The 21,918-nt window shown below is 50.5% G+C and overlaps 1 protein-coding gene across 3 annotated transcripts; it reads left to right on the forward strand.

Annotated features, from left to right (window-relative positions):
* Positions 1–1,118: 1,118 nt before the first annotated feature.
* PITX2 (paired like homeodomain 2) lies at positions 1,119–21,403 on the forward strand. 3 transcript variants are annotated; one of them, XM_006076904.3, is made up of 5 exons: positions 1,119–1,558; positions 5,409–5,464; positions 5,929–6,066; positions 17,410–17,615; positions 20,146–21,403. In XM_006076904.3, the coding sequence occupies exons 2-5, from the start codon at positions 5,419–5,421 to the stop codon at positions 20,707–20,709; spliced, it is 954 nt and encodes a 317-aa protein (XP_006076966.1). In that variant the 5' UTR covers positions 1,119–1,558; positions 5,409–5,418; the 3' UTR covers positions 20,710–21,403. The 3 variants fall into 3 exon arrangements, with proteins under 3 accessions (XP_006076966.1, XP_006076968.1, XP_006076965.1); XM_006076906.3 differs by lacking the exon at positions 5,929–6,066 and having other exon boundaries at positions 1,135–1,558; XM_006076903.3 differs by lacking the exons at positions 1,119–1,558; positions 5,409–5,464; positions 5,929–6,066 and adding an exon at positions 15,609–16,536.
* The last annotated feature ends 515 nt before the right edge of the window (positions 21,404–21,918 follow it).

Consider the following 21,918-nt stretch of genomic DNA (forward strand, 5'->3'; position numbering starts at 1 on the left):
ACAAGCCCTTGCTGGAGTCAAGAAATCAGAAAATCAGGGTTTAGAAGTAGGGCACGCTTCGGGGAGCGAGGGGCAAATGCCCCTTCTGTTTTTACCCTTCTGTTTTCACACGTTCTTCGATTTTTAGGAGCAAATGTGGATTTGAGGGGAGCTTCCCTTCCCACCCCCACTGCCATCCCTTGCAATTTAACACCATGCCCGCCAGGAACCTTAACCTCGTCATTTTAAAAAATGAGATAGCCGTGACCCGGAGTGAACTTGTTGAGTGTAAGTACAGCAGAGGAAATTCTAGACTCCATGAGCACCGGAGCCTTGTCCAGCGCAATCCCTCGGTGCACACCGGTCAGTACGCGGCAGTGCCCACCTGCGCGCAGACACCCTGTGCTGTGCGCCCGGTCCACTCGCCTTGACCTCGACACGGTGTCGCCGCCGGCGGTGCTGGGCCTGCCGCGGAGGACGAGCCGGTATCTCCCTTCTAACTGTCTCCCTCCTACCCTCTTCCCAAACCCAGCCATCCCACCGACCCCCTGCTCACCCCACTTTTCCAGATTTCTCCTGTCATCCTCTCTCACCCCATCCCGCAACCTTCTCTCCAGCTTCCGGCCTTCCTCCGCAATCCCTGGTATCTATGAACTCTTTCCTCACCCTTGCAAGGCCTGAAAGAAGGTCACACACAGGCATATCAAACTCACACCCTACAAGCCTCGCCCCCAAACAAACCCAGGCATACAGTCCTTTGTTCCATTTCTTAGGCCACTTTCTCTGTCCCTGCCTCCCTCCCCGTCCGGGTTTCCACACACACACACACACACACACACACACTGTCTCTCCAGGAGAACGTTTCTCCCCGACGTCTCCCCGACGCCCTTGCCCTTCCCCTCTGATTTATGAGAGCTCCTGGTTTGGCGCAGATTCCTTTTTCTTCTCCTCCTTCCCATCCTCCCTTCTTGTCCTCGTTTCCACAGTGGGAGTGCTCGAGCCTGCTGCTCTGTCCGCTCCTGTCTGAGCGCCCTGCCCGGCTCCCTCGCCTGGTTTCTTTCCCCGGGCTCCTCCTCGGGCTCCCGGCTCCTGGGCCCGCGGGCCTTCACCTCCCGCTCCTGCCGGGTTTCCAGTCGCCCCTGCTGGCTCCCCCCGCGCCCTCCCGAGCGCCGCGCTCGCTCCTTGATCGCCCGCCGCGCTGCCGGCTCGGCCGCCCGCCCGCCCGCGCGCCCGCCACTGTGCAGTGGAGTTTGGTGGAATCTCTGCTGACGTCACGTCACTCCCCACACTGAGTCGGAGCCGAGGGAAGAGAGAGGGATGAGAGCGAGGGAGGGGAGAGAGAGTGCGAGAGCGAGCGAGAAAGCTGGAGTAGAGCGGAAAGAAACTGCCAGTGACGGCTAGATTCCGGAGGCCGCTGCGCGCCCTTGGACCCCTCTCGGAACTTGGCACCCTCGGGAGCCCCGCAGTCCTCTCGGCCCGGGCTTCTCGGGCGCCGGCGGTGCAGTCCGCGTCTCGGTTCGCTGGAAATCTCTCCGGGACGCGGCGGGACGCGCAGACTGCAGCTCTCTCCCGGTAGCGGGTAAGTGGAGGCCGTCTGTCCCGCAGGGATGTGAGATAATGCGAGTTTGGAAATTTGTTCCACTTTGGAGAATCTTCTCCGAAGGTGATTTGTGGCTCTTGGGGGCTGTCTTCCCCCCGAGGTAACGCAGTTGGCAAACAGACCTTGCAAAGCCCTGTTCCTCTGGTCCCCAGCCACAGACACTAACAATCTATGGGGTGCTGAAGTCGAGTGGGAAGCGAGACCATGGCTGGCATTTAAAAGGAGGTATCTTCCCTTAAATCTTGGTGCCAACACTGCAGGGACAAATCCTCAGACGGAGGATTAGCATTCTCAAGATAAAGGGCCGGGTACAAAGTTTCAGCTACTGAAAGATTAGCCCCCTTCCCATTGTTACCAATTGGAAAAAAGATTCCATCTTAACTGGCAGTTAGTGACCTCTCAGGCCCAAGCGAATTACCTGGGAGCCAGGCCTGAATGCCAAGCTCACACAATTACTTCGGATTATAAATCCTTTAAATTGATTACCAGTCAACTCCAATCTTGCACTTTGGGAGATACATTTTAAATGGATACAGGGGAGACGACTATTTTCCAACCATCCAGTAAGGAAAAAATTATGATTCTAAATCTTAGAAATACGTTCCTCTTTTTATTACAATTTAATGATTTCTTTTCCTTAGCAATTTAGATGTCAAACCATCATAGGGTCCTGTGATTTTTTTATTTTATTTGTGCAAGCAATATGTCTTATTAAACTAAAAATTATTTTAAAATTTTACTACCATGAATTAAAATAATATTGGAGTTCATACATCCTAAAATATTTTATGAAAAATTAATTTGATTAGAGATATTTCCTCACATTCTTTTTAGGCCATTAATAAGAATTAATGTTGCTTTTAACATCATTTTGGAGGAAATCCATCTAAAAATACAAACACCAGTTATGTAAAGGAAACAAAGCACATAAGCAATATAGGCTGAGGATTTCTGTTGATATTACATAAAATAAGCATCCAAAGTTTCAATAGTCAAACTTTGCCTAAAAATGAAATAGCTACTTCATGTATGGAATGTTTTGCTCTACCTCAGCAAAACAACACCTAAATTATTCAGGTGCTTTGTTCCTCAAGTTGAGCATGTTTGTCCCCAAGTGTTCCTAAATCACCAATATTAATTGGTTTAAAAGAAGGCTTAAACTGCTAAAATACAGAACTGCGTTAAGCAGTATTTTAATTTCCTTAAATGATTACCTACTGCAAATTAATTTACTGACTAATCTCACTAATTTAGTTCATTTAAAACGTATGTTCTTATCATGTTTATTTTTAAACTTTCATCAAAGATTTTGTTATAGGATAACAATGTGAATGGAAAGGAGGGAAATGTGAAAGGATGTGGAATTATTAGGACTATGTTTCATTCCTACAATTTCATCTTATGGCAATCAGAAATTATTTTTAAGCAAATTGTTTTATTTCTTAGGGCTTGCCTGCTTGCATTAGCCAGTGTGGTTCAGGGTGTTCCCATTAGCTGTGTTGTGCTTTTTAGTGAGCTCACAATAGAAAACTCAAGTTGACCAAAACAAGATTGCCTGGCATATACATTCCAACCAGGACATGAACTTTTGGGGTGAGAACACCTTTCCAACAGGAAAAGTTGCTCATCTTAATTTGTGAGATTAGCCACTGAAGCCCCTCTCTAAATCCGGCAGCCAAATTTGTCTTGTAAGACTTGTCTTGACAGGGCAAGTTTAAGGATCAGCAGACGGGAGGGAATTGGAGGTCTCTTTTTAAAAATTACCTTCCCCAGTTATTTAGATTCAATTCATCTAGCAGGTTTGGTCATTATATAAGGGGGGGAAAAGTGCAAATCTCAGGACTCATTTTGACTGCAAAATAAATCCCCAAGTCACAGGGACATGTAGGAGTGAGCTAAGGAACATGCCTTGACCTTCTTTTCAGTCTTTAGAGAGGAGTTCTTGAAGATTTGTTTTGTATTGCTTTGTTTGGTCTTCAGCACTGAAGCGTGGGAGTGGGGGGGGGGGGGCGGTGCGGGGAGAATGTGTAATAATCGACTGACTTTACACTGAGCAATCCGATCTTTTTCTTTTGTAGATTTTACTATTTTTAAAAATAAAAACTATCTGCGGTTACCATCTGCAAAGCTCTGGCTACCGGCTAATAATGCAGCCAATTCAGAAGTTAAAAAAAAAAAAGATTATCGAAATGATGATGACATGCAAATTTTCCCCGAAATTATCATAAGTAAACATTTGAAGTCTGGACTAATAAAATCCCATCTGTGTTACTTCATATCGAGTTAGTAGAAAGCTGTGATAATGAATTTTGTAATATCTCACGAACAGACATCTCAATCAGGGACTAATCCTGTGATTTTACTGCAGAATCACTAAATCTGGAACCGCCAAACTGCTACTTCTGGGCCCCCGAGCCCGCCAGGATCGGCAGAGCCCCCGCCAGCGTCCACCCGCGTCTCCAGGCTGGTGGGGGAACCGCCTGGAGATCCCCACCCCCTGGATCCCCAGGCCGCTGCGCTAGGCAGCGACCTTGGCCCGAGGCCCCTGGGTCCCGGCTCCTTCCAGGAGAGGCCGAGGAACCTAGAAATGCGACTTAGGCCAAAGCCAGACCCTCCCCCCCAAGCTCCCTGCCCAACCTCTGCCCCTCGAACAACCGGGCAAACGCCCATCCGAAGCCCCAGCTCTGGATCCGTGCGAGAAGTGCCCTCCCGCCGCCGGCGTACCCTGGTTAGCGTGGAGCGAGGCAGGCGCCGAGATCCGAGGGGCCTGGGGAGCTGGGACCTTCATTCTTTACTTCTGTCTTTAAAGCAGCCGCGCTCTTCTACCCACCCCGACAGAGCCCCCTTGCCACCCACCTCTCCCGGTTTGCCTGTGGCGGAGAAGGGGGCGCGCATTAAACGCCTGGCTCGCTGCGTTGTGGTTGGAAATTTTAAAAAAGATTTGGTTTGCCGGGCAGGAGAAGGGGGAGAACTGGGGGCAGCCGTTCTCTCAGAGCTATTTCTCTACCCTTGGCGGGCAATAAACGCTCCGGGGACGTTTGCCCGCTCTCCTCAATCTAACTCACTCCACCTCGGTTCCCCTACTCTGCGATCTTAAATCATACTTTAGGGTAAATAAATGACCGGGTGAGTATCTCCAGGGGAAAGTGTGGCTAAATATGGAAAAGTGGCTTCTGATAGAAAAGAGGCCCGAAGCCAGTCCGCTCTGAGCATCCTAGGCCTTGGAGTCCTGTTTGTTTCAGAATTACAGAAAATCGAGGTGGGGGTGGGGGGTGGGGGTGGGGGGTTCTATCTAGGACAGGAACAACTTGACTCTACACACTCTATAAATGTTTACTGAGCTTCAGCTAACGGACAAGCGCTGTGCTGGCCTTCGCACACAGCTCCCCACGGAGAAAATTCTTCACCAAAATTTTGTATCCCCCACCCCCCAAGGTTGTCCTCGTGTTCAGACGGGCTTTTAACCCCTGACACAGGCACCCCTGTAAGTAGTTCCACAGCTTGGGTTCCCAGAACGCGGCTTTATCGGCCAAGAGCCCCTGGACCCATTGGAGGCAGCTCTGTAGAGAGATCCACCCCGCCCCCCCCCCCCCCCCCCCCCCACAGACTTTGGTAAACATTCAGAGGTCCAGGACCAGGGGCAAGGGTGGGGATGAAGCCAGGCTCGTGCTGCCAGAGACTGCCAGGTCCGAGAAACACTCCTGAAACCTAGTACGGAGAGGCGCCTGATGGCTTGTGTTGAAGTCGTCTGCCCTACAGGTAGCCTCCTGCGAGCCCAGTGCGCCCGCCCGCCGCCGCTTCTCACGGGCCTCCTTCTCTTGTTTTGCAGGTAACGGGGAATGGAGACCAACTGCCGCAAACTAGTGTCGGCGTGTGTGCAATTAGGTAAGAGTCGTTTCTTCTGCCAGGGTCACCCGACCTGAGACCGCGCCACGCGAGGGCAGCCAGAGGGCACTGGTCTTATAGCGAGGCCGCGCGAGGGGCGCTTCCCGGAGGGGCAGGCCAGGGCAGGAAGGAAATCAGAACCTGGACGCCGGGGGACTCTCCTAGTGGGGGGCTGTGGGTGGGGAGGGAACCGCGCGCCGCGTCTCTAAGCCTCGGGCCTCCTTTTCGCGGGAGCCGCTGGTAGCCCGGGAGGCGCGGAGACAGAACATCGCCCTGCGCCGGGTTGCCAGACGGTCCCGGAGACTGGTCCGTCCTCCGCTCTTTCCTCTAACTGGGTCTCTGCTCTTTGTCCCTCTCTTTCCCCGTTCCTGCCTCCCTCCCCATTCTCTTCGACACCCCGATACTTTCCCCCGCCGTCCGGGGCGTCTCTCTCCCTGCACGTGGGGCGGGTGCGCGCGGCCCAGGCGTGCAGCCGGCGGCCGTTGAATGCCTCTTCTCCAAAGACTCCGAAATCAAAAAGGTCGAGTTCACGGACTCTCCAGAGAGCCGGAAAGAGGCGGCCAGCAGCAAGCTCTTTCCGCGGCAGCATCCCGGCGCCAACGGTAAGACTTGGAGCGAGGCGCAGGCCGAGCGCTGGGCGCCCGCCTCCCGGCCTCCGGGCCTCGAGTGAGGCGCACGCGGGCGAGGCCGCCAGACGGGGCGCGCCTCCTCGGAACTTAAGACACTTGGCCTCGGGTTGGGACGGGAAGCAGCCGTCCAAGGAACGTTAATTCCTTTCCCGAAATTATACTGCACTCCTGAGACCCATCACCTCTCCCTCTCCCTCTTTCCTGATGATCTCCTGATGTGTGGCCTGATGTACGCACACCCCGAGCTACCTCCGTGCCTCTAGCTGGAGTGGAAAAGTGGTCCAACAGCGACCTCTGTCGCTCACTACGTCCCACTGCATGCAGCACCAGCAGGGCCCACCCCGTCCCGGCGGCCCTCGGCCGCGCCCCGCCCAGGCTTGTGGGTGCGGGGTTTACCGCTGAAGGCCAGCGCGCGAGGCTTGGGTTAGCATAGGTTCGCCCCGGTGGCTAGGTGGAGGAGCTGACAACAGCCCTACGGAGCCGGAGGGCAGCGACTGCGCGCAGCAGCTGAGGGTGGAATGGAGTGTGTGACCCGGTGGCACCACCTACCTGTGGTGCTGGTTGCAGGGTCTGGGTTTTGGCGGTGCGATCGATGGTCTGGTTTTATTCTGGAAGAGTCAAGGGCTATTGCTGCTCGAAGTCTGCAAGTGTAAAACTTAAAACGTCCTCTACGCACAGACCCAGTTGAATTGAATCGTGGTCTTTAGGGGTGTGTGTGTGAGGGGGAGGGAAGTTGAAGGGACAACCTTTCCTTAGGAATACAAGAAAAACTCAAATTTGCCGTTCGTCTATTCTCCATGTTTTCCAGGCTCCTTAATAATTAAGTGCCTATTCTTAGGAGGTTGTTGACCTTTGATAATGTGAGGACATAACCACCCACCCACCCACATACACACATACACACAGACCTCCGCCCCTAACCACCACTTTCTGGATTAAAATGTAAAGATACGTATGTAATATGTGCTAGAGGGGGGCGAATTGGGACCCCCGCCAAGTAAACTTGCCAAGAAGAAAACAAAGACTCCGCATTGGGCTTCCCAGTGAATCGGAGAGAAAAGCACCATTTGTTGGAATAAAACGCCCAAAGTGGTATGGAGCTAACCGGCCTCGACACCGCGAAATATCGCTAGTTCTCCTGCTGGGCCAGTTAAACGCTCACTTGTCCGGGATTAACCCCATGGGGTTAAATGGGGCCTTGCAGAGATAACGTCGGGTGATTTCTGTCATTAAGATTGTGTTAAATTCTTCTTCTGTTTGATAATCGGTCGTAAAAATAAATTATTACACCGGAGTATGTTTGGGATATGGTTAAAAATCAAGAGCAGCGATGACTCCCGGAGAAAATGCTTTGTGCGGGTTGAGCCCTGGCTCCGGCCGGACTAGGGGAGCTCCCCAATGTCGCTTCGCACAGCGCGGGCTGGCCGCCGCCCAGCCGAGGCTGACATTTCTCCTGCTTTCGGGGCCGAGAGATGCCAAATGTCTTTTCCTATTCTCACCCGCATCTACCTGTTTATTGCCCCCAGGAATGGTTTTGAGCACAGGTGGTTACCATGGGAGTTTAGGACCTCTTAACCGAGAAGTCTGAGGTGGGATGTGGGCTTCCTAGGTGGGCAAGAAGTGGGGGAGAGCCGGGGAGTCCTGTTCGCTGCAGTCACAAGTCACATCCTGGGCAGGTGGGCCTGGGTGTTTGCTTTTAATAATTAGCAAGTAAATAAAGAGCTAGAAATAATAAATGATTTTTCTTAACCATTACGTTTAGGCCCGGATTACTTTAGTGCTGGAAAAGGCTCTTCTCCACACAGCCAATAGTGTGTTTTCTGCCTTTTGAACTGAAGAAGAAAATTGCTGCCCAAACATGTTTAATGCCATTAATTAAGAAGAGACACGTGATAGGAAAAAATGCTGAAAATCTTGATGTTATTGGCTTCTAGGGAATTGGGCAGACCAAAAATGTCACACGAGTGGACAAAGCTACATAGTACCACTGAAAGAAGGTTGCCACAGTCCCCTTAATGAATATAAGTAAATTTAACTTATGGAATATGCAAACTCCTAGCCACAGCTTCCTTTAAAAAAAAAAAAAGAAAGAAAGGAAAGATTTTTTCTCCTTAACTTTTTAATAGGTTTTATTTGCTTTTTTTTTTTTTAAGCGAAATAACTGACTAGGGTCACTATGATTATTTGATTCTTAAAACTAGCTTACTTGCTTTTAAAAAGAAAAAAAAAAGTTTATAATGACATGCAATTTTCAAAAAGGGCCATGATATCCTATTATTATATTGGCACTACCCTCTCCTCATTTCCCCCAAACACCCTGTCCTCACTGAAGACTGAAAACGTTCTCTGAGTTGACAGGGTCGACCTCCTGGAGGCCCCTACTCTGTGTCCCATCCCAGTCGAGTCCCCATTCTCTTGATACCCTTTGGAATGACCCAACGTCTGGCTCGAACCCTTAAACGGGAGCGAGCAGGAAGTAGGCTGAAGACCTCCTAAAGCCAGAGGTTTGAGAGAGGGTGGAGAGAGGAGCGGCTAGGTATGGTAAGTGAAGAGAGGAAGAGTTGACACGTTAAACAGTACTCTCCCCCCTTCCCGGCCCCCTTACAGAAGGGTCAGAGGCCCGCTTGGAACGTCTCCCTAGAACAGACGTCCTTGGCTTTCCTTCCCTTTGGGTGTCCCAAAACGAGTTTCCGTTTGGAGGAACTCAAAAAGTTGTCTTGACCTTCAGGAAGAGGATGGAATGATCCTCCCCTGCCAATAACCTTTAAATTTCGGGGTAGTGACCCTGGATTGGGGGCTGTAATCCACCGACCTACCGAGATCGGTCCCGGCGCCTGGCTTCGCGACCAGACCTGGGGCGGGTATCTTCCCCGGGCCTCCCCCAGCGACTCGATTAATTTTTAAATCGTTCTGGCAAAGCGGCTGAGCTGAAAGTGTTCGCCCCGGGCCTCTGGTGCGCGCACTTTCTTCCCTAGGGACAGAGGACGCCAAGGCCCCAACCGCGACACACACCGCCTCCCGAGGCAGCAGCCGGCTCTCCGTCTTCCTCAGAGCACCCGGGGTAACCCCGACGCCTTAACGGCCGTAGAGCCCTATTCATTGAATCACCAAGTGCTCGCCAAGCACATTCACCAATGATTCCTAATGTCCCCCAAAGCAAGTCACCCGATTTCTCTACGCCATTACCAAACGACTTTAATGCTAACAAGCAGACCCGCAAAAGCAGCCCAGACCACCTCTAGCAAAAAGCAAAATCGTGCTGCGTGGGGCGGCGCTTGGACCTGAGCTTGGTCAGAGAGAAAGGGGGGTATTTAAAAGGGTGGTGTTAATCTTAGTGCTAACAGGGAGAAGGGGACCGGGACGTGCTGGAGGAGAGTGAGGAAGAGCGGAGGTGGGGAAGGAGAGCATTCCTTTTTTTTTTTTTCTACTCACAGCCCACCCCGCGCCAAATCTGCAGTTTATCCGCAGAGCTGCCTCTCCTTTGTGTGTGTGGGTGTGTTTTCCCCAAGAGGGGAAATTGTCCGAAAGTAGTCAGTCCCCAGCGGTAGGCAGTCTTGACCGGTCGCGTTCTTCGGTGCCGCCGACGCGGTGAGCGCTCCAAGGTGCGCAGGGCTGGCTCTGCAGTTAACCCGCACCGCCCGCCGGTAATATATGCAGCAGTTGTTAGAGCGACTCCGGGGAAAAGGAAATGTATAACGAAAGCTTATTCGTGAGCAGGAATATACTAATGGAACAATCTGATGTCTTCTTAATCCTATGTAAAAAGCTTTGTCGTCTTCCTAATATTGACTGAATGGGTAATTAATGGCTCTTCATCTAGGCGAATACCCTATAATCCAAAGATAGGCAAAAGACAACAAGCCCAAGGTGGAAGACAAAAGGCCCAACTGCGGTCGTCACCCTCCTCCCTCCCACCCTGCACTCAGGGTCTTCAAATGGGAAAGTTTCCTCTCAGGAGAAAAAGGCAAGAGTGGGAGAATATACATACCTTTCCCGGGCTAGATTTAACCACAGAACCTGGCTGCCCAGCTCCATACTCCACTACTCCGTCTCTCCCCCACCAGCCCTTCCCTCTGCGTTTCTTTCTTCTCAATTCCTCTAGAAAGCCCCCCACCCCCCGACCCCTCACTGTGGCCCAGTTCAGCACCTTTCCCCCCAAGGCACCCATTTTTCATTTAGAGAAGCGATTGATCACAGAGGACCAATATATGAGGTCCTCTGAGTCAGGCAAAGAATTAAGTGCCTTTCTGAAAAAAGATAAGAGATTCCATTCTTTTACAACCCAAGGCAGACAATCGGTGAGGACTAAGTAGTTGGGAGGGGATGGAAGAAATTAATAGAAGGAGAGGTAGTAGGCAAAATTATGTATACATGTTAAAGAGTGATCAGGAGTGATGGAGTCAACTCCACTGTGAGGATCTGACATGAAGGGTGCCCAAGATTCTCCCAGCGTGTTTTTAACAGGCTGACATTTTAATTTAAACCTTTAGAAGTAATATATTACTTGGGTTACTACAATGAGGTGGGTTCCTTTTTTGGGGGGGTCAGCTGACAGCTTTTAAAATATTATTTCGCTAGGGAAATAAAAGCTTCATTTCAGATTATAGGTGGGTATTTTTGGATTTATGTGATTTATGGTCACCATGACAACTAATGCTGAATGTTAGCTACCAGCATGTCTGGGAGAGGGGAAGACAGAAAGAAGGGGAACAAGAGAAATAGAAAGGGAGACAGACATGAGCAGGAGAGGGGAAAAATAGAGAAAAAGAGAGAAGCATTTCAATCCAGTTTTTTAAAAAGTGACTTTAGTTAGTCCCATGTCACTTCTGTCTCTCTGGACCTAGAGATTGATGTTTATTCATTCCTTGTCTTTCTTGTATCCCATACACAAGTATACCGTTCTCTTTATTTTTCCACGTGTAGTTGTGTTCTGCGATTAAATGAGCACCTAATAAACCTATAGCATTAACAGGCAGCTGTGAAAAGGCACTACCGCGTGCATGCTTACTGACTGCAGTACCCCCACTAACACGACCCAGAGCTTCCTCCAATCTCTGGCTCTTCTCTTCCCCTGCCAGTGTGGGGTGAAGAGAACCCCCCAGCCAGTTACCACAGACTTGAAGTGGTTGTGTGAGGGACAGAGAGATGGGTACCATTTGCAGGGACCCAGAGAGGGTGGGTGTTGCTCAGTACCTCTACAGACTTCTGATTCTGAAAGAATCTGCCACTTTTTGCAAGCCTGCACTTTTTAAAATTGCATTTACGGAACTGGGGTGGGGGGGGGGTGGATCAGTCACAATAAACCTTTAATTTCTGGGTGTTCCAGCTGCATGGCTCAGGTCTGGGAACAGCAAAGAGGCCCTTTCCAGCATGATTTGTGTGCAGAGAAAAGCCAGGCAGAGGAAGGAGGGGAGGCAGAGCCACTTCTCGGGCAAGGTGCAAGGTCTCCCTCTGAGCTCTGCACCTTACACCGCATGCTCATGCACACACACACACACACACACACACACACACACACACACACACTCATGCCTGTCACGAGCCTTCGAGCCTTCGAGCTGAGTCCGGCAGGATCTCATCCTTGAGCTAACCTGGACCATAGCAAGACTCCCACCCGTCTAATGGCTTGACAGCGCAAGGAGACATCTAATTTCACTATCTTCCAGATGGGCTTTGAGGACAGACTTTTTTCCCCCAGAGTCTCGAGTCACTCACTTGGGTCCCAGTTCACATCTCTGCCGCCCGCTGCGGAGAGTTTAGCGGTGCTGCTTAACCCCTCTCATCGCGATGGCCAGAGGGCCTTTGTGCGACTAACACTAAAGAGTGTGAAATTAAATAAGACCTTAAGACTGGTAATCGGTGGCAAATACCAGCTAGAAACATGCCTAACCCTGTGTCACACATTTTCCTCCTCAAGGGTCTTTTTTTGAAAGAATAAGCAAGAAAACCTGATCAAAACGATATCTTCTGAGTGGAAAAACCAAACCCATACTGCGCTTCCTGTCCTCTCCCCACCCCAGCCATGCAGCTTCCCTGGACCAACTATGCTGATTTTTTTTTTTTTTTTTTTTTCCTGGAATGACAATTTCTGTGATGGCTGCTGAAGACATAGTCATTTCTTTTTAAAAAAAAATATTTATTTGTTTGGCTGCACTGAGCCTTGGTTGTTGCTTGTGGGATCTAGTTCCCTGACCAATGATCAAATCTCAACCCCCCTGCACTGGGAGCACAGCCTTAGCCACTGGACAACAAGGGAAGTCCCACAGTAATTTCTAGAACCAGCTAAAGAGTGGGGTGGGGGATAGGTCATGTAATAGTAGTGTTGAACTTGCAACGTACCTAAGATTCCCTTACTTTCAACTCCTTTGTCATCTATATTGCCCATACCTGTGCACCCACAAGTTTTTTGTAGACTAAATCTAAAAATTGCCCACCACCACTACAGTTTTAACTGAAAAGTGTTTCTTGTACTACACACTTGCTTTTCCTCTTCTAGACTTTTCATGTTGGAGCACCCCTACCAACCATGGAGTGAACATGTTGGGCCTGACAGGGTGTCACCCAGTATCAATGTGTAAAGTGATCTGAAGATTAGGAGGGAGTTGAACCTCTGGCTAGAAAAATGCAAAGAAATACCTCCCCTGCTCCGTTGAGGGGGAGGGGAGGATATATTATGTACATTCATTTCTATATATAGAGGGGTATATGCATGATTTTGTTTTCACTTAACCAGAGTTCTTCAAATAATTTCTTTCTTTATTCGCCACTTGACTTTGCAATGAATCAATACAGTTTAAGATTCTTATCTTTTTGGGCTTTCAAGCTGATCACCAGCACTTGCAACATCTCCTACACTTTGGCACTATGAGGAGCTCCCACTTGCCCTTGGGTTTTTCACCCACTTTGGAGTCTAGGTTAGGTCCTTCATACATGTGTATTTGCCTTGAGGAAAGTTCTGTTCATTGACAAAGCCAATGAGCTTAAATCAAAATTCCATGCATTTAATGAGAGATGGGCTTAGAAATCTACATGGCTCTGTGGAGCTTCTCAGCTCTTCTGAGTTTTGAAAACCACTCAGAGCCTTCACCAAAAATTGTAACTCCAGGATTTGAAACTTGAAGAAACAAGGAAGAGAGTATGTTCACTGTGGAGGAGAATCTTTCATTCTCTGATGTGATGGAGTTTCTTTGTGATATGAAGGCATGAGCATGTGCTGTTGTGGGGACTGTAGCTATGCTGAGGTTTAAAAAAAGGTATTGGAATATGATTAGTAAACATATTGGGCAGAAAAGAGCTGGATTCATATTGACTTAGTTATAGGTCATCGGCTGTCAGTGCAGTGGGAGGAGATATTTACTTTACGCATATACTTTATGATCTTGAGGGAATTAGAGGAAATTCAATAAGAAAATGGCTAGAAACATTTAAAACCCTTATTTAAAAGACTTAAGCAAATTAGAGTCTTATCAGATTAAAAACCACTACAAATGTAAGAGCATTGTCTTCGGTGAAACACTGGGGGGTCTGAGAAGGAGAGTCTACCAAATCTCAGGGATAAAACGCGTCATTTAAGCACCCGATAATGAGCAGAATGTAAATTAATTTAACCTTCTTTACCAACAGGCTGCTTATGTAATATGTATAATTTAGTGATAAGATTTCAGAACCTAATATAGCTGGATGGATGAGCCTCAGCTAATGCAGACCTGTCACATGGGGATGTGTTCTGCTCTGAGCAGGTGTGTGTGTGCATGGAATGGGGTTAACTGGAATAAAAGGTTAAAAAAACAGAAATGCTGATTTAAAGCTTCCTATAAAGAAAGCTCCTCCTGTTAGCTAAAATCTTCTTACACTAGGATGATACTTTGGGCAGAGACTAAAGAATTCTCATTTGGTCCTTTGGACTGCTCTCAAGCTTGTTTAAGATGGGGGAGGAGTTGCAGATACCATGAGGTGGGGGAGCAGAGCAAAGGAGAGACACAAAAGTTACAAACATATTTGTTGTCCGCTTTATCCACTCCGCCTCAAACTGAATGAGTTTCTCAATCTTGGGAACAAGGACAAGGAGGGAGTTTTTTGAAGATACCTCATACTGGCGTTGCAAATCATTGACTGTAATGTCAAACAAATACACATTCAGGGATGATAACACTAACTCCACAATAAAGCAATCGTCAACGCAGAAACCCAGGGGAGATTAGTTTGTGCTCTTCAGCTGACCTAAGCCAGAGGACAAAAGGACTTGCACAAATTATTTTGAATGATATCTTTGGATTTATTTCTTTAATTTCTGTGGAAATAGTGCTATAAAGATTTACGTGTCCCCAAAGGTGTTTTTTCCTTTTGTCTCAAATAAATGAACAAGGCTTTATTTTTCCTTGTTGAGTGTCCTCCTAGGCTTTTGCCCTTCACCCACAGCCTACTTCTCTGCCTGCTTGGACTCCAACAATTCAAGACAGCCTTGAGCTCCCTAGGAATAGAAAATGACTTCAAAAGTATCCTTGAAATTGGTTATTTGGCAACATTCTTAATTGTACGGAAATTCATTAAAAGCATATTTTATATATAATTAGCTCAAAGTTGTTGATTCTACAGGCTTTATGGATTTGAATCTGATTGATAATAAAGTAAACAAGAGAGTCAAATTTAAAGCAAGATTCTCTGTTGGGTTAGGAGGTGCTTAATACAGTGTATAAGGAATTTGAAAGCCCTAGGATATGTGTCTTAATCAACGTTAAGTAGAATGGATAAGCTTTCAGCATTTTGAAAATGCTGGGTTAGGGTTTCTATTCTATTGTGTGTTTTCTGTCTGGGGACTAATAAGCATTACAGAGAACGTGATCTGAGGCGACTTTTTATTCTTGTATAAATCCAGAGTGAACCACCAAACAGTTGTTCGTTTAAAGTCAAGGTAATTTTCTTTTGACGGGTCCATTTGCTTCTGATTTCTAATTTATTAGCCTCTCTTCTCAGGGCTCTGTCTTCTTTGCAATTAAAGTAAAGCTTCTTCAGCTTAGCGTTGGAGCATTCACTTGACAGGTTGTTTGGAAAATTTAAGATCGGAGAGATGATTTGTTGGTGTTTTAAATTTTTTCTGGTTTTAAGTAGTATGTCTCCTTTCCTTGCAGGGGGAGAAAAACACCTCTAGGTAGGGAATGAGTGTAGTGAGACGCAAAAGGGGAGGTGGGTGCTGGGTGCCTGCCTTGTTGATTCTTGTACCCCTCAGCCTTCGACCTTTCCGCTTTTTTCCAACGAGCTTTTTACTCCCAGCCTCGTCTTTCCACCTCCGCATCAGAACTAAAAGCCGGATCGTCTTGAGCCGGGCCGCAGCAGAATTCCCGGGAGCCGGCGGGTGTAGACTCTGCGGGCGCACCGAGGTATTAGCCCGGCCCCGCACATCTGATAGGTGCAGACAGGATAGGCCCTCCGTCACGGCTCGGGGGCTCCTGATTGGTTTGGAGCCACGTCACTCCAGCCGGCGAAGGGTCTGGGAGGAGGCGGAGGCGGGGAGGGTCGGGGAGGGTTGGGGAGGGCAGCGACCAAGTGACGTCTCGGCACCAGGAAGCCCGCCTCTGGTTTTAAGATGTTAGGCCAACAGGGAAGCTTGGAGCCGCAGAACTGGTCCGTCGCTCGTCTGGGTGCTGGGAGCTGAGCTGCAGCGAGGCCAGGCTCGAGCTCTACTGCCCGAGGGGGTGTGCGTGTGCGCACCGCGGAGGGTGCGCCCAGAGGCCCGCGCCGCTGCCGCCGCCGCCGCCGCCGCCACGGGAGATCTAATATCAGCTACCTGTCCCTGTCACTCTTGACACTTCGCTGTCAGGGCTGCCGCGCGGGGGGCGGGCAGAGCGCGAACGGCGTTAGCTTTCCTTATTGGAGGGGTACGAGGGGGAGGGAGGGAGGGAAGAAAGGGGTCTTTGCCCACTCTTGTTTCGCTTTGGAGCTTGGAAGCCTGCTCCCCAAAGACGCTCCGAACCCTTCTCTCCTACCCACATCCCCATGTCTCTCCATTGACCCGCTGACTTTCGGCCGCTGGATCCTTTCGCTTGAGCCTTCGCAAGGAGCTGGGGGGCGGCTCGGCTCCAGGACTCCGCGCGGGTTGTGTTCCCGGCTCTGCCCGCGGCGGCCACCGCGAGGAAACTCCGCGCCTGGAGCGGGAAGCGGAGCAGGCGGCTGCGGCGGCCACGGGGCTTCGGCGGGGCAGCAACCCAGGACTCGTAGGGCGGCGCGCTCCTTCGTCCATGAACTGCATGAAAGGCCCGCTGCACTTGGAGCACCGAGCAGCAGGGACCAAGCTGTTGGCCGCCTCCTCGTCCTCCTCTTGTCACCATCCTCAGCCGCTGGCCATGGCTTCGGTCCTGGCTCCCGGTCAGGCCCGCTCCCTGGACTCTTCCAAGCACAGGCTGGAGGTGCACACCATCTCTGACACCCCCAGCCCCGAGGCCGCAGGTAAGGCGCCGCGCGGCCCCGAGGAAGTCGGCCCCTCCTGGGGGAGGCGTGGTGGGAGTGGTCGTTCGGCTCGCTCCCCGCAGAACTTCCGGAGCCAGGGTTGTATGTATCCCGCGTCCCTTCGCTCTGCATTGACTGCCCGGCTGGGGTGGCGCGAACCACGCGAGTCGTTCTGCACCGCCCCCTCCCCCCATTACGACCCTGACCTCCCTTCCTTTTTCTGGGTCACAAAAATCCCAGCATCTCCGTTCTAGACCTTCAGAGGCCGCACCCCCCCCCCCGCCCCCCGCCCTCCCCAACCTTTACGCGGTCCCTGTTTCTGCTCTCGGCTTTCAGCTCCCAAGAAGCTCCGCTTGTTAGAAAAATAGTTGTGAAACTACGCCTCAGAAGAACGGGCGTTTTTTGTTTTTGTTTTTTTCTTCTTCTTCTAAAGGGCAGAGGAACTTGGGTGCCTCGCCGAATCCCAAAGCGTACTTTTCCTAGCCTTTGGAAACCGCATCGATATCTGAGCTTTCTACCAGGGGGAGTTCTGTAAAACACGCGCGTGTGGGTGCCCCGAGAGATTTGATGTGTCCGCTCAGAAGCGCATAAATACACTTGAAAGCACAGGCTATAAAAATGAATGTGCCGTCGCAGTGAGATAAACATGTAAATAAAACGTGCGGCGCTGGGGGAGGGGAGGAAATGGGACGCGCACACCCACACTCACGTCTGTACACCCCGCAGACGCAGCGCTTTCCGTGGCCCGGAGCGGCGGCTCGCACACTCCTCCCCCGCCAGACAGCCCGGCTCTGGCCTCTGCCGCCTGGTCCAGTTGGCGTTGGCGGGCAGCAGGTGGGCATGCTGACGGGGACCTCTGTGTTTCGTTTTCAGAGAAAGATAAGAGCCAGCAGGGAAAGAATGAGGACGTGGGAGCCGAAGACCCGTCCAAGAAGAAAAGGCAAAGGCGGCAGCGGACTCACTTCACCAGCCAGCAGCTGCAGGAACTGGAGGCCACTTTCCAGAGGAATCGCTACCCGGACATGTCCACGCGCGAAGAAATCGCAGTGTGGACCAACTTGACGGAAGCACGAGTCCGGGTAGGAGCCCGCACGGAGCCGGGGAGGGCGCTGCTGGGATGCCGGCCCTGTAGATCAGGAGGGAGGGTGAAAGGCAGAGCCTTCACCAACCTAACGGAAGCACGAGTCCGGGTAGGACCCCGTACGGAGCTGGGGAGCGCGCTGCTGGGGTGCCGGCCCTGTAGATCAGGAGGGAGGGTGAAAGGCAGAGCCGTCCGGGAGAGCTCGGGTGGGTGCCTTTGCAAAGGCAGAAGGCCTCGCGGAGGCCCCAGTTGTGAGGTCACAGCTCCCCCTTCCGAGACCAGCCGCGAGCCTGGAGCAGGCGCCGGGAGCGGCCCCGGCTCACCGCCCCCTAACACAGCGCGCTCCCAAACGGGGCCGCGTGCATTCTGCTGCACAGGGCATTGTGTTCCCGGTTTGCTTTCGCCAGACGAGCGCTAATAAAATCCCTCCCAGGCCGGGAGCTGAGGACAGGCTCCGACCTGCGCGCATTTAACAAGGAAAACCCGCCTGAGACACGCAAGGGTTGGCCCTCCCTGGAGAACTTTCGTGCCCGGCCTAGCCGGGCCTTTTCTTTACTCGGCTCACCCTCATCACAAGGTCTTTGCGGTTTTTCTGCCACTCAGTTCTCTCCCACACCCTATCCTCGGTTTTGTGATCTACGGAAGCAGTTTTAATACAGAACTGCTATCCTGCTGTCCTCTTAGAAAGAAAAGAAAAAAGAAGAAAGACTTTTCTACTTGGTTTATTTATCTTCTCTCAGGAGACTGTTACACCCTTCCTCCCAATTATAATAGTTTTATTAAAGAAAAGGCTTACCTTTGTAGCAAATCTGTGTTTAATGAATTGGCAAAAATGAACTTAAATAAATTACACGGTAGCAATATCCTGGTTTGTGCTGGTCGGTGGAAAACTCCAAATCTGTTAGGATTCTGGAAGTAGAAAACACATAGCAGGATCCACAGGTTTTGCTGTTTAAAAAAAAAAAGCTCTGGATGGAAAAAGAGCCCCCAGTTAGAACTGAGAAAACACTGTATAACACTAATGATGAAAAGAATAGACCAAAATGCGCTCCCAAAGCAGAGAGAGGAAGGCAGTCTCTGAGTGGCATCTGTGTAGGGAATGAGGCTAAGCTAGTGGATATAGGAACCAGGATGAAGTTGGAAATGGTTTTAGTTTAACAGCGCAGACCTATGTTCAGGCCCGGGCCGCGTGGTTTTTGCGCAAGGTCAGTTTCTCGTTAGCTTTCCTGCGCTTCTGGGGAACGGGCCTCGCACGTACTCTTCTCGCCTGGGCAAAGTTTAGGCGGCCGGGGTAGAAAAGGCAAGTAATTTAAATGAAAACAATCTATGGGGTCTCCGGAACCCTTTGGAAAAACCCTACCCCACCCTCTTCGGCTTTTCAGCCGTCCCTCGCGAGTCCCCTGCCGCCGCTGCGCTGGGCTCTCGCTCCCTCCGCCTGCCTCCTTCCAGGCCCGCTGCTTGTCCAGCCAAGTGGGGAATGAAGCTTGCTTTTTATAGCTGTCGGGTGCAAAGAGGAAGGGGGATAAAAAGGAAATCGAGAATGAAAGGGAAAAAGAAAAAAAAAAAAAAAAGCGGATTAGGCGTCTGGGCCTGGCTGAGATGTGTAATGTGAAACATCACCGGTGTCAGCTCGGAAATCTCGGGCCAGGCCTCACTCCAATACACAAAAGCCGCCGTCTGGGGCGACGGGCGGGCCCGATGTGGATTGAGAACGGGGTTGCGTCTGGGCCATCGGACGCGGGTGGGGGCTGGCCGGGCTGAGCGACCGCCGGCAAAGCCCTGCAACTAGGCCGGGCCGGAGCAGCGCCTGGCGCGCGGGCCTGCCCTGGATGGGCGGAGAGTGTGAAGGAGCGGAGCGAAGGGTGGGGAAGGCTGTAGGAGCGACTCGCTCAGAGTTCCCGGAGATGTACACGCCAAACTCATGGGGTTTAATGAGCTGTCGGAGAGGTGGGCTGTTGCTTTTTATTTGGTTCTTTTGGCTAGGCGAGGAAGGGGGTCGCGGCCGGGTGCCTGATGAGGGCGCTCGTTCTGTGGAGTAGCGGGGCGGGAGTGAAGATCCGAGAGGGGAGGAGGGGTTGTGGGAGAGAACGCGGGCCTCCCAGCCCCTTGTCCTCATCCTTGGGTCTGTGGCTTTGGAATGCAAGCAAGTTTGCAAGGTGGCCGGGGAAGGGTTGGGCAGAAAGCCCGCTGCTCCGCATTTATTTTGCAGTAAGTGTTTTTGGTCCCTGAGGAGGACCGGGGTTAGTGAACACGCCACCCGCAGGCCGCCTGGCGTTGAGCTGGGGTTTGTGGCGCGACTCAGAGCCCGGACTCGCAAGCCTGAACCGGTCGGGGCCTCAGTGTTGGGACGGGGCTCTGGCAGCTTGGGGGCGCAGGGGAGGGGAGGTGGATGGGGGCGGCTGAGGAAACTTGTGGCGGCGAGGGTGTACACTTATGTGTCGGAGGGGGGGATTGCTAGTGCTTTCCGGGAGCAAGGTTTTGCTAATCCGATCTGTGGCGTCTGTTCGCTCCTTGCCCTCCATCCCCAGGTTTGGTTCAAAAATCGCCGGGCCAAATGGAGAAAGCGGGAGCGCAACCAGCAGGCCGAGCTGTGCAAGAATGGCTTTGGGCCGCAGTTCAACGGGCTTATGCAGCCCTACGACGACATGTACCCGGGATATTCGTACAATAACTGGGCCGCCAAGGGCCTCACTTCGGCCTCCCTGTCCACCAAGAGCTTCCCTTTCTTCAACTCTATGAACGTCAACCCCCTGTCGTCGCAGAGCATGTTCTCCCCGCCCAATTCCATCTCATCCATGAGCATGTCGTCCAGTATGGTACCCTCAGCAGTGACCGGCGTCCCGGGCTCCAGCCTCAACAGCCTGAATAACTTGAACAACTTGAGCAGCCCTTCACTGAATTCCGCGGTGCCGACGCCCGCCTGCCCTTACGCGCCTCCGACTCCTCCGTACGTTTATAGGGACACGTGTAACTCGAGCCTGGCCAGCCTGAGACTGAAAGCAAAGCAGCACTCCAGCTTCGGCTACGCCAGCGTGCAGAACCCGGCATCCAACCTGAGTGCTTGCCAGTACGCTGTGGACCGGCCCGTGTGAGCCGCGCCCCACTGCACGGGGATCCTAGGACCGTGGATGGGGCAGCTCTGCCCTTGAAAGACTGGGAATTATGCTAGAAGGTCGTGGGCACTAAAGAAAGAAAGGGAGAGAGAGAGAAGATATAGGGAGAAAAGGAAACCACTGAATTAAAGAGAGCTCCTTTGATTTCAAAGGAATTTTCTCAACGTCTGACATCTTTCACTAAAAGTATTTCCAACAGTTTCGAGGACACACAAATGTTTGACTGGATATGACATTTTAACATTACTATAAGCTTGTTATTTTTTAAGTTTAGCATTGTTAACATTAAAATGACTGAAAGGATGTATATATATCGAAATGTCAAATTAATTTTATAAAAAGCAGTTGTTAGTAATATCACAACAGTGTTTTTAAAGGTTAGGCTTTAAAATAAAGCATGTTATACAGAAGCGATTAGGATTTTTCGCTTGCGAGCAAAGGAATGTATATACTAAATGCCACACTGTATGTTTCTAACATATTATTATTATTAAAAAATGTGTGAATATCAGTTTTAGAATAGTTTCTCTGGTGGATGCAATGATGTTTCTGAAACTGCTATGTACAACCTACCCTGTGTATAACATTTCGTACAATATTATTGTTTTACTTTTCAGCAAATATGAAAAAAAATGTGTTTTATTTCATGGGAGTAAAATATACTGCATACAAATTGGTCTGGATTCTTTCTGCCCTCCTCTGTCACCTGGCCAGGGTTTCTCAGTCACTACTTCCTAAACAAACCAGTTCCCTCTGCCTGCCTAGTTAAATACACAAGGCAGCAGGACTTATTTAAATTTGGTAGAAATAAATTATAGTCATTCATCAGAAACTCAAAAGAAAAAAGAGGCACTCACAAAAAAAAAAAAAAAAGCTGCAGTCTGTTCTTGTCGCCCAGATTTTTCTTTGGCTTAAACCCAAGGGATTCCATTATTGCTAGCTAGCAAATAATATAAGAGAGAAAGAAGAAAGGAGAAAGAAATATAGAAAGTACCTTAGCTTGGAATGACTCTCAGGTTTACTCCTTTGGGGAGGGAACCAGCGCACCCAGTAAATTGTTCTGGAGAAGTATGTGTGTGTGTATACATGTACAGTTTATATACATTCCTCTCAAGAGGAATAGGTCTATAAGTTTACAAGGAAACACCTCCAGTTCAAAATATTTAGGCCTCCACGTTTATCTTTCAG

The sequence above is a fragment of the Bubalus bubalis genome, chromosome 7 (genome assembly GCF_019923935.1).
Source record: "Bubalus bubalis isolate 160015118507 breed Murrah chromosome 7, NDDB_SH_1, whole genome shotgun sequence".
Lineage (NCBI taxonomy): Eukaryota > Metazoa > Chordata > Mammalia > Artiodactyla > Bovidae > Bubalus > Bubalus bubalis.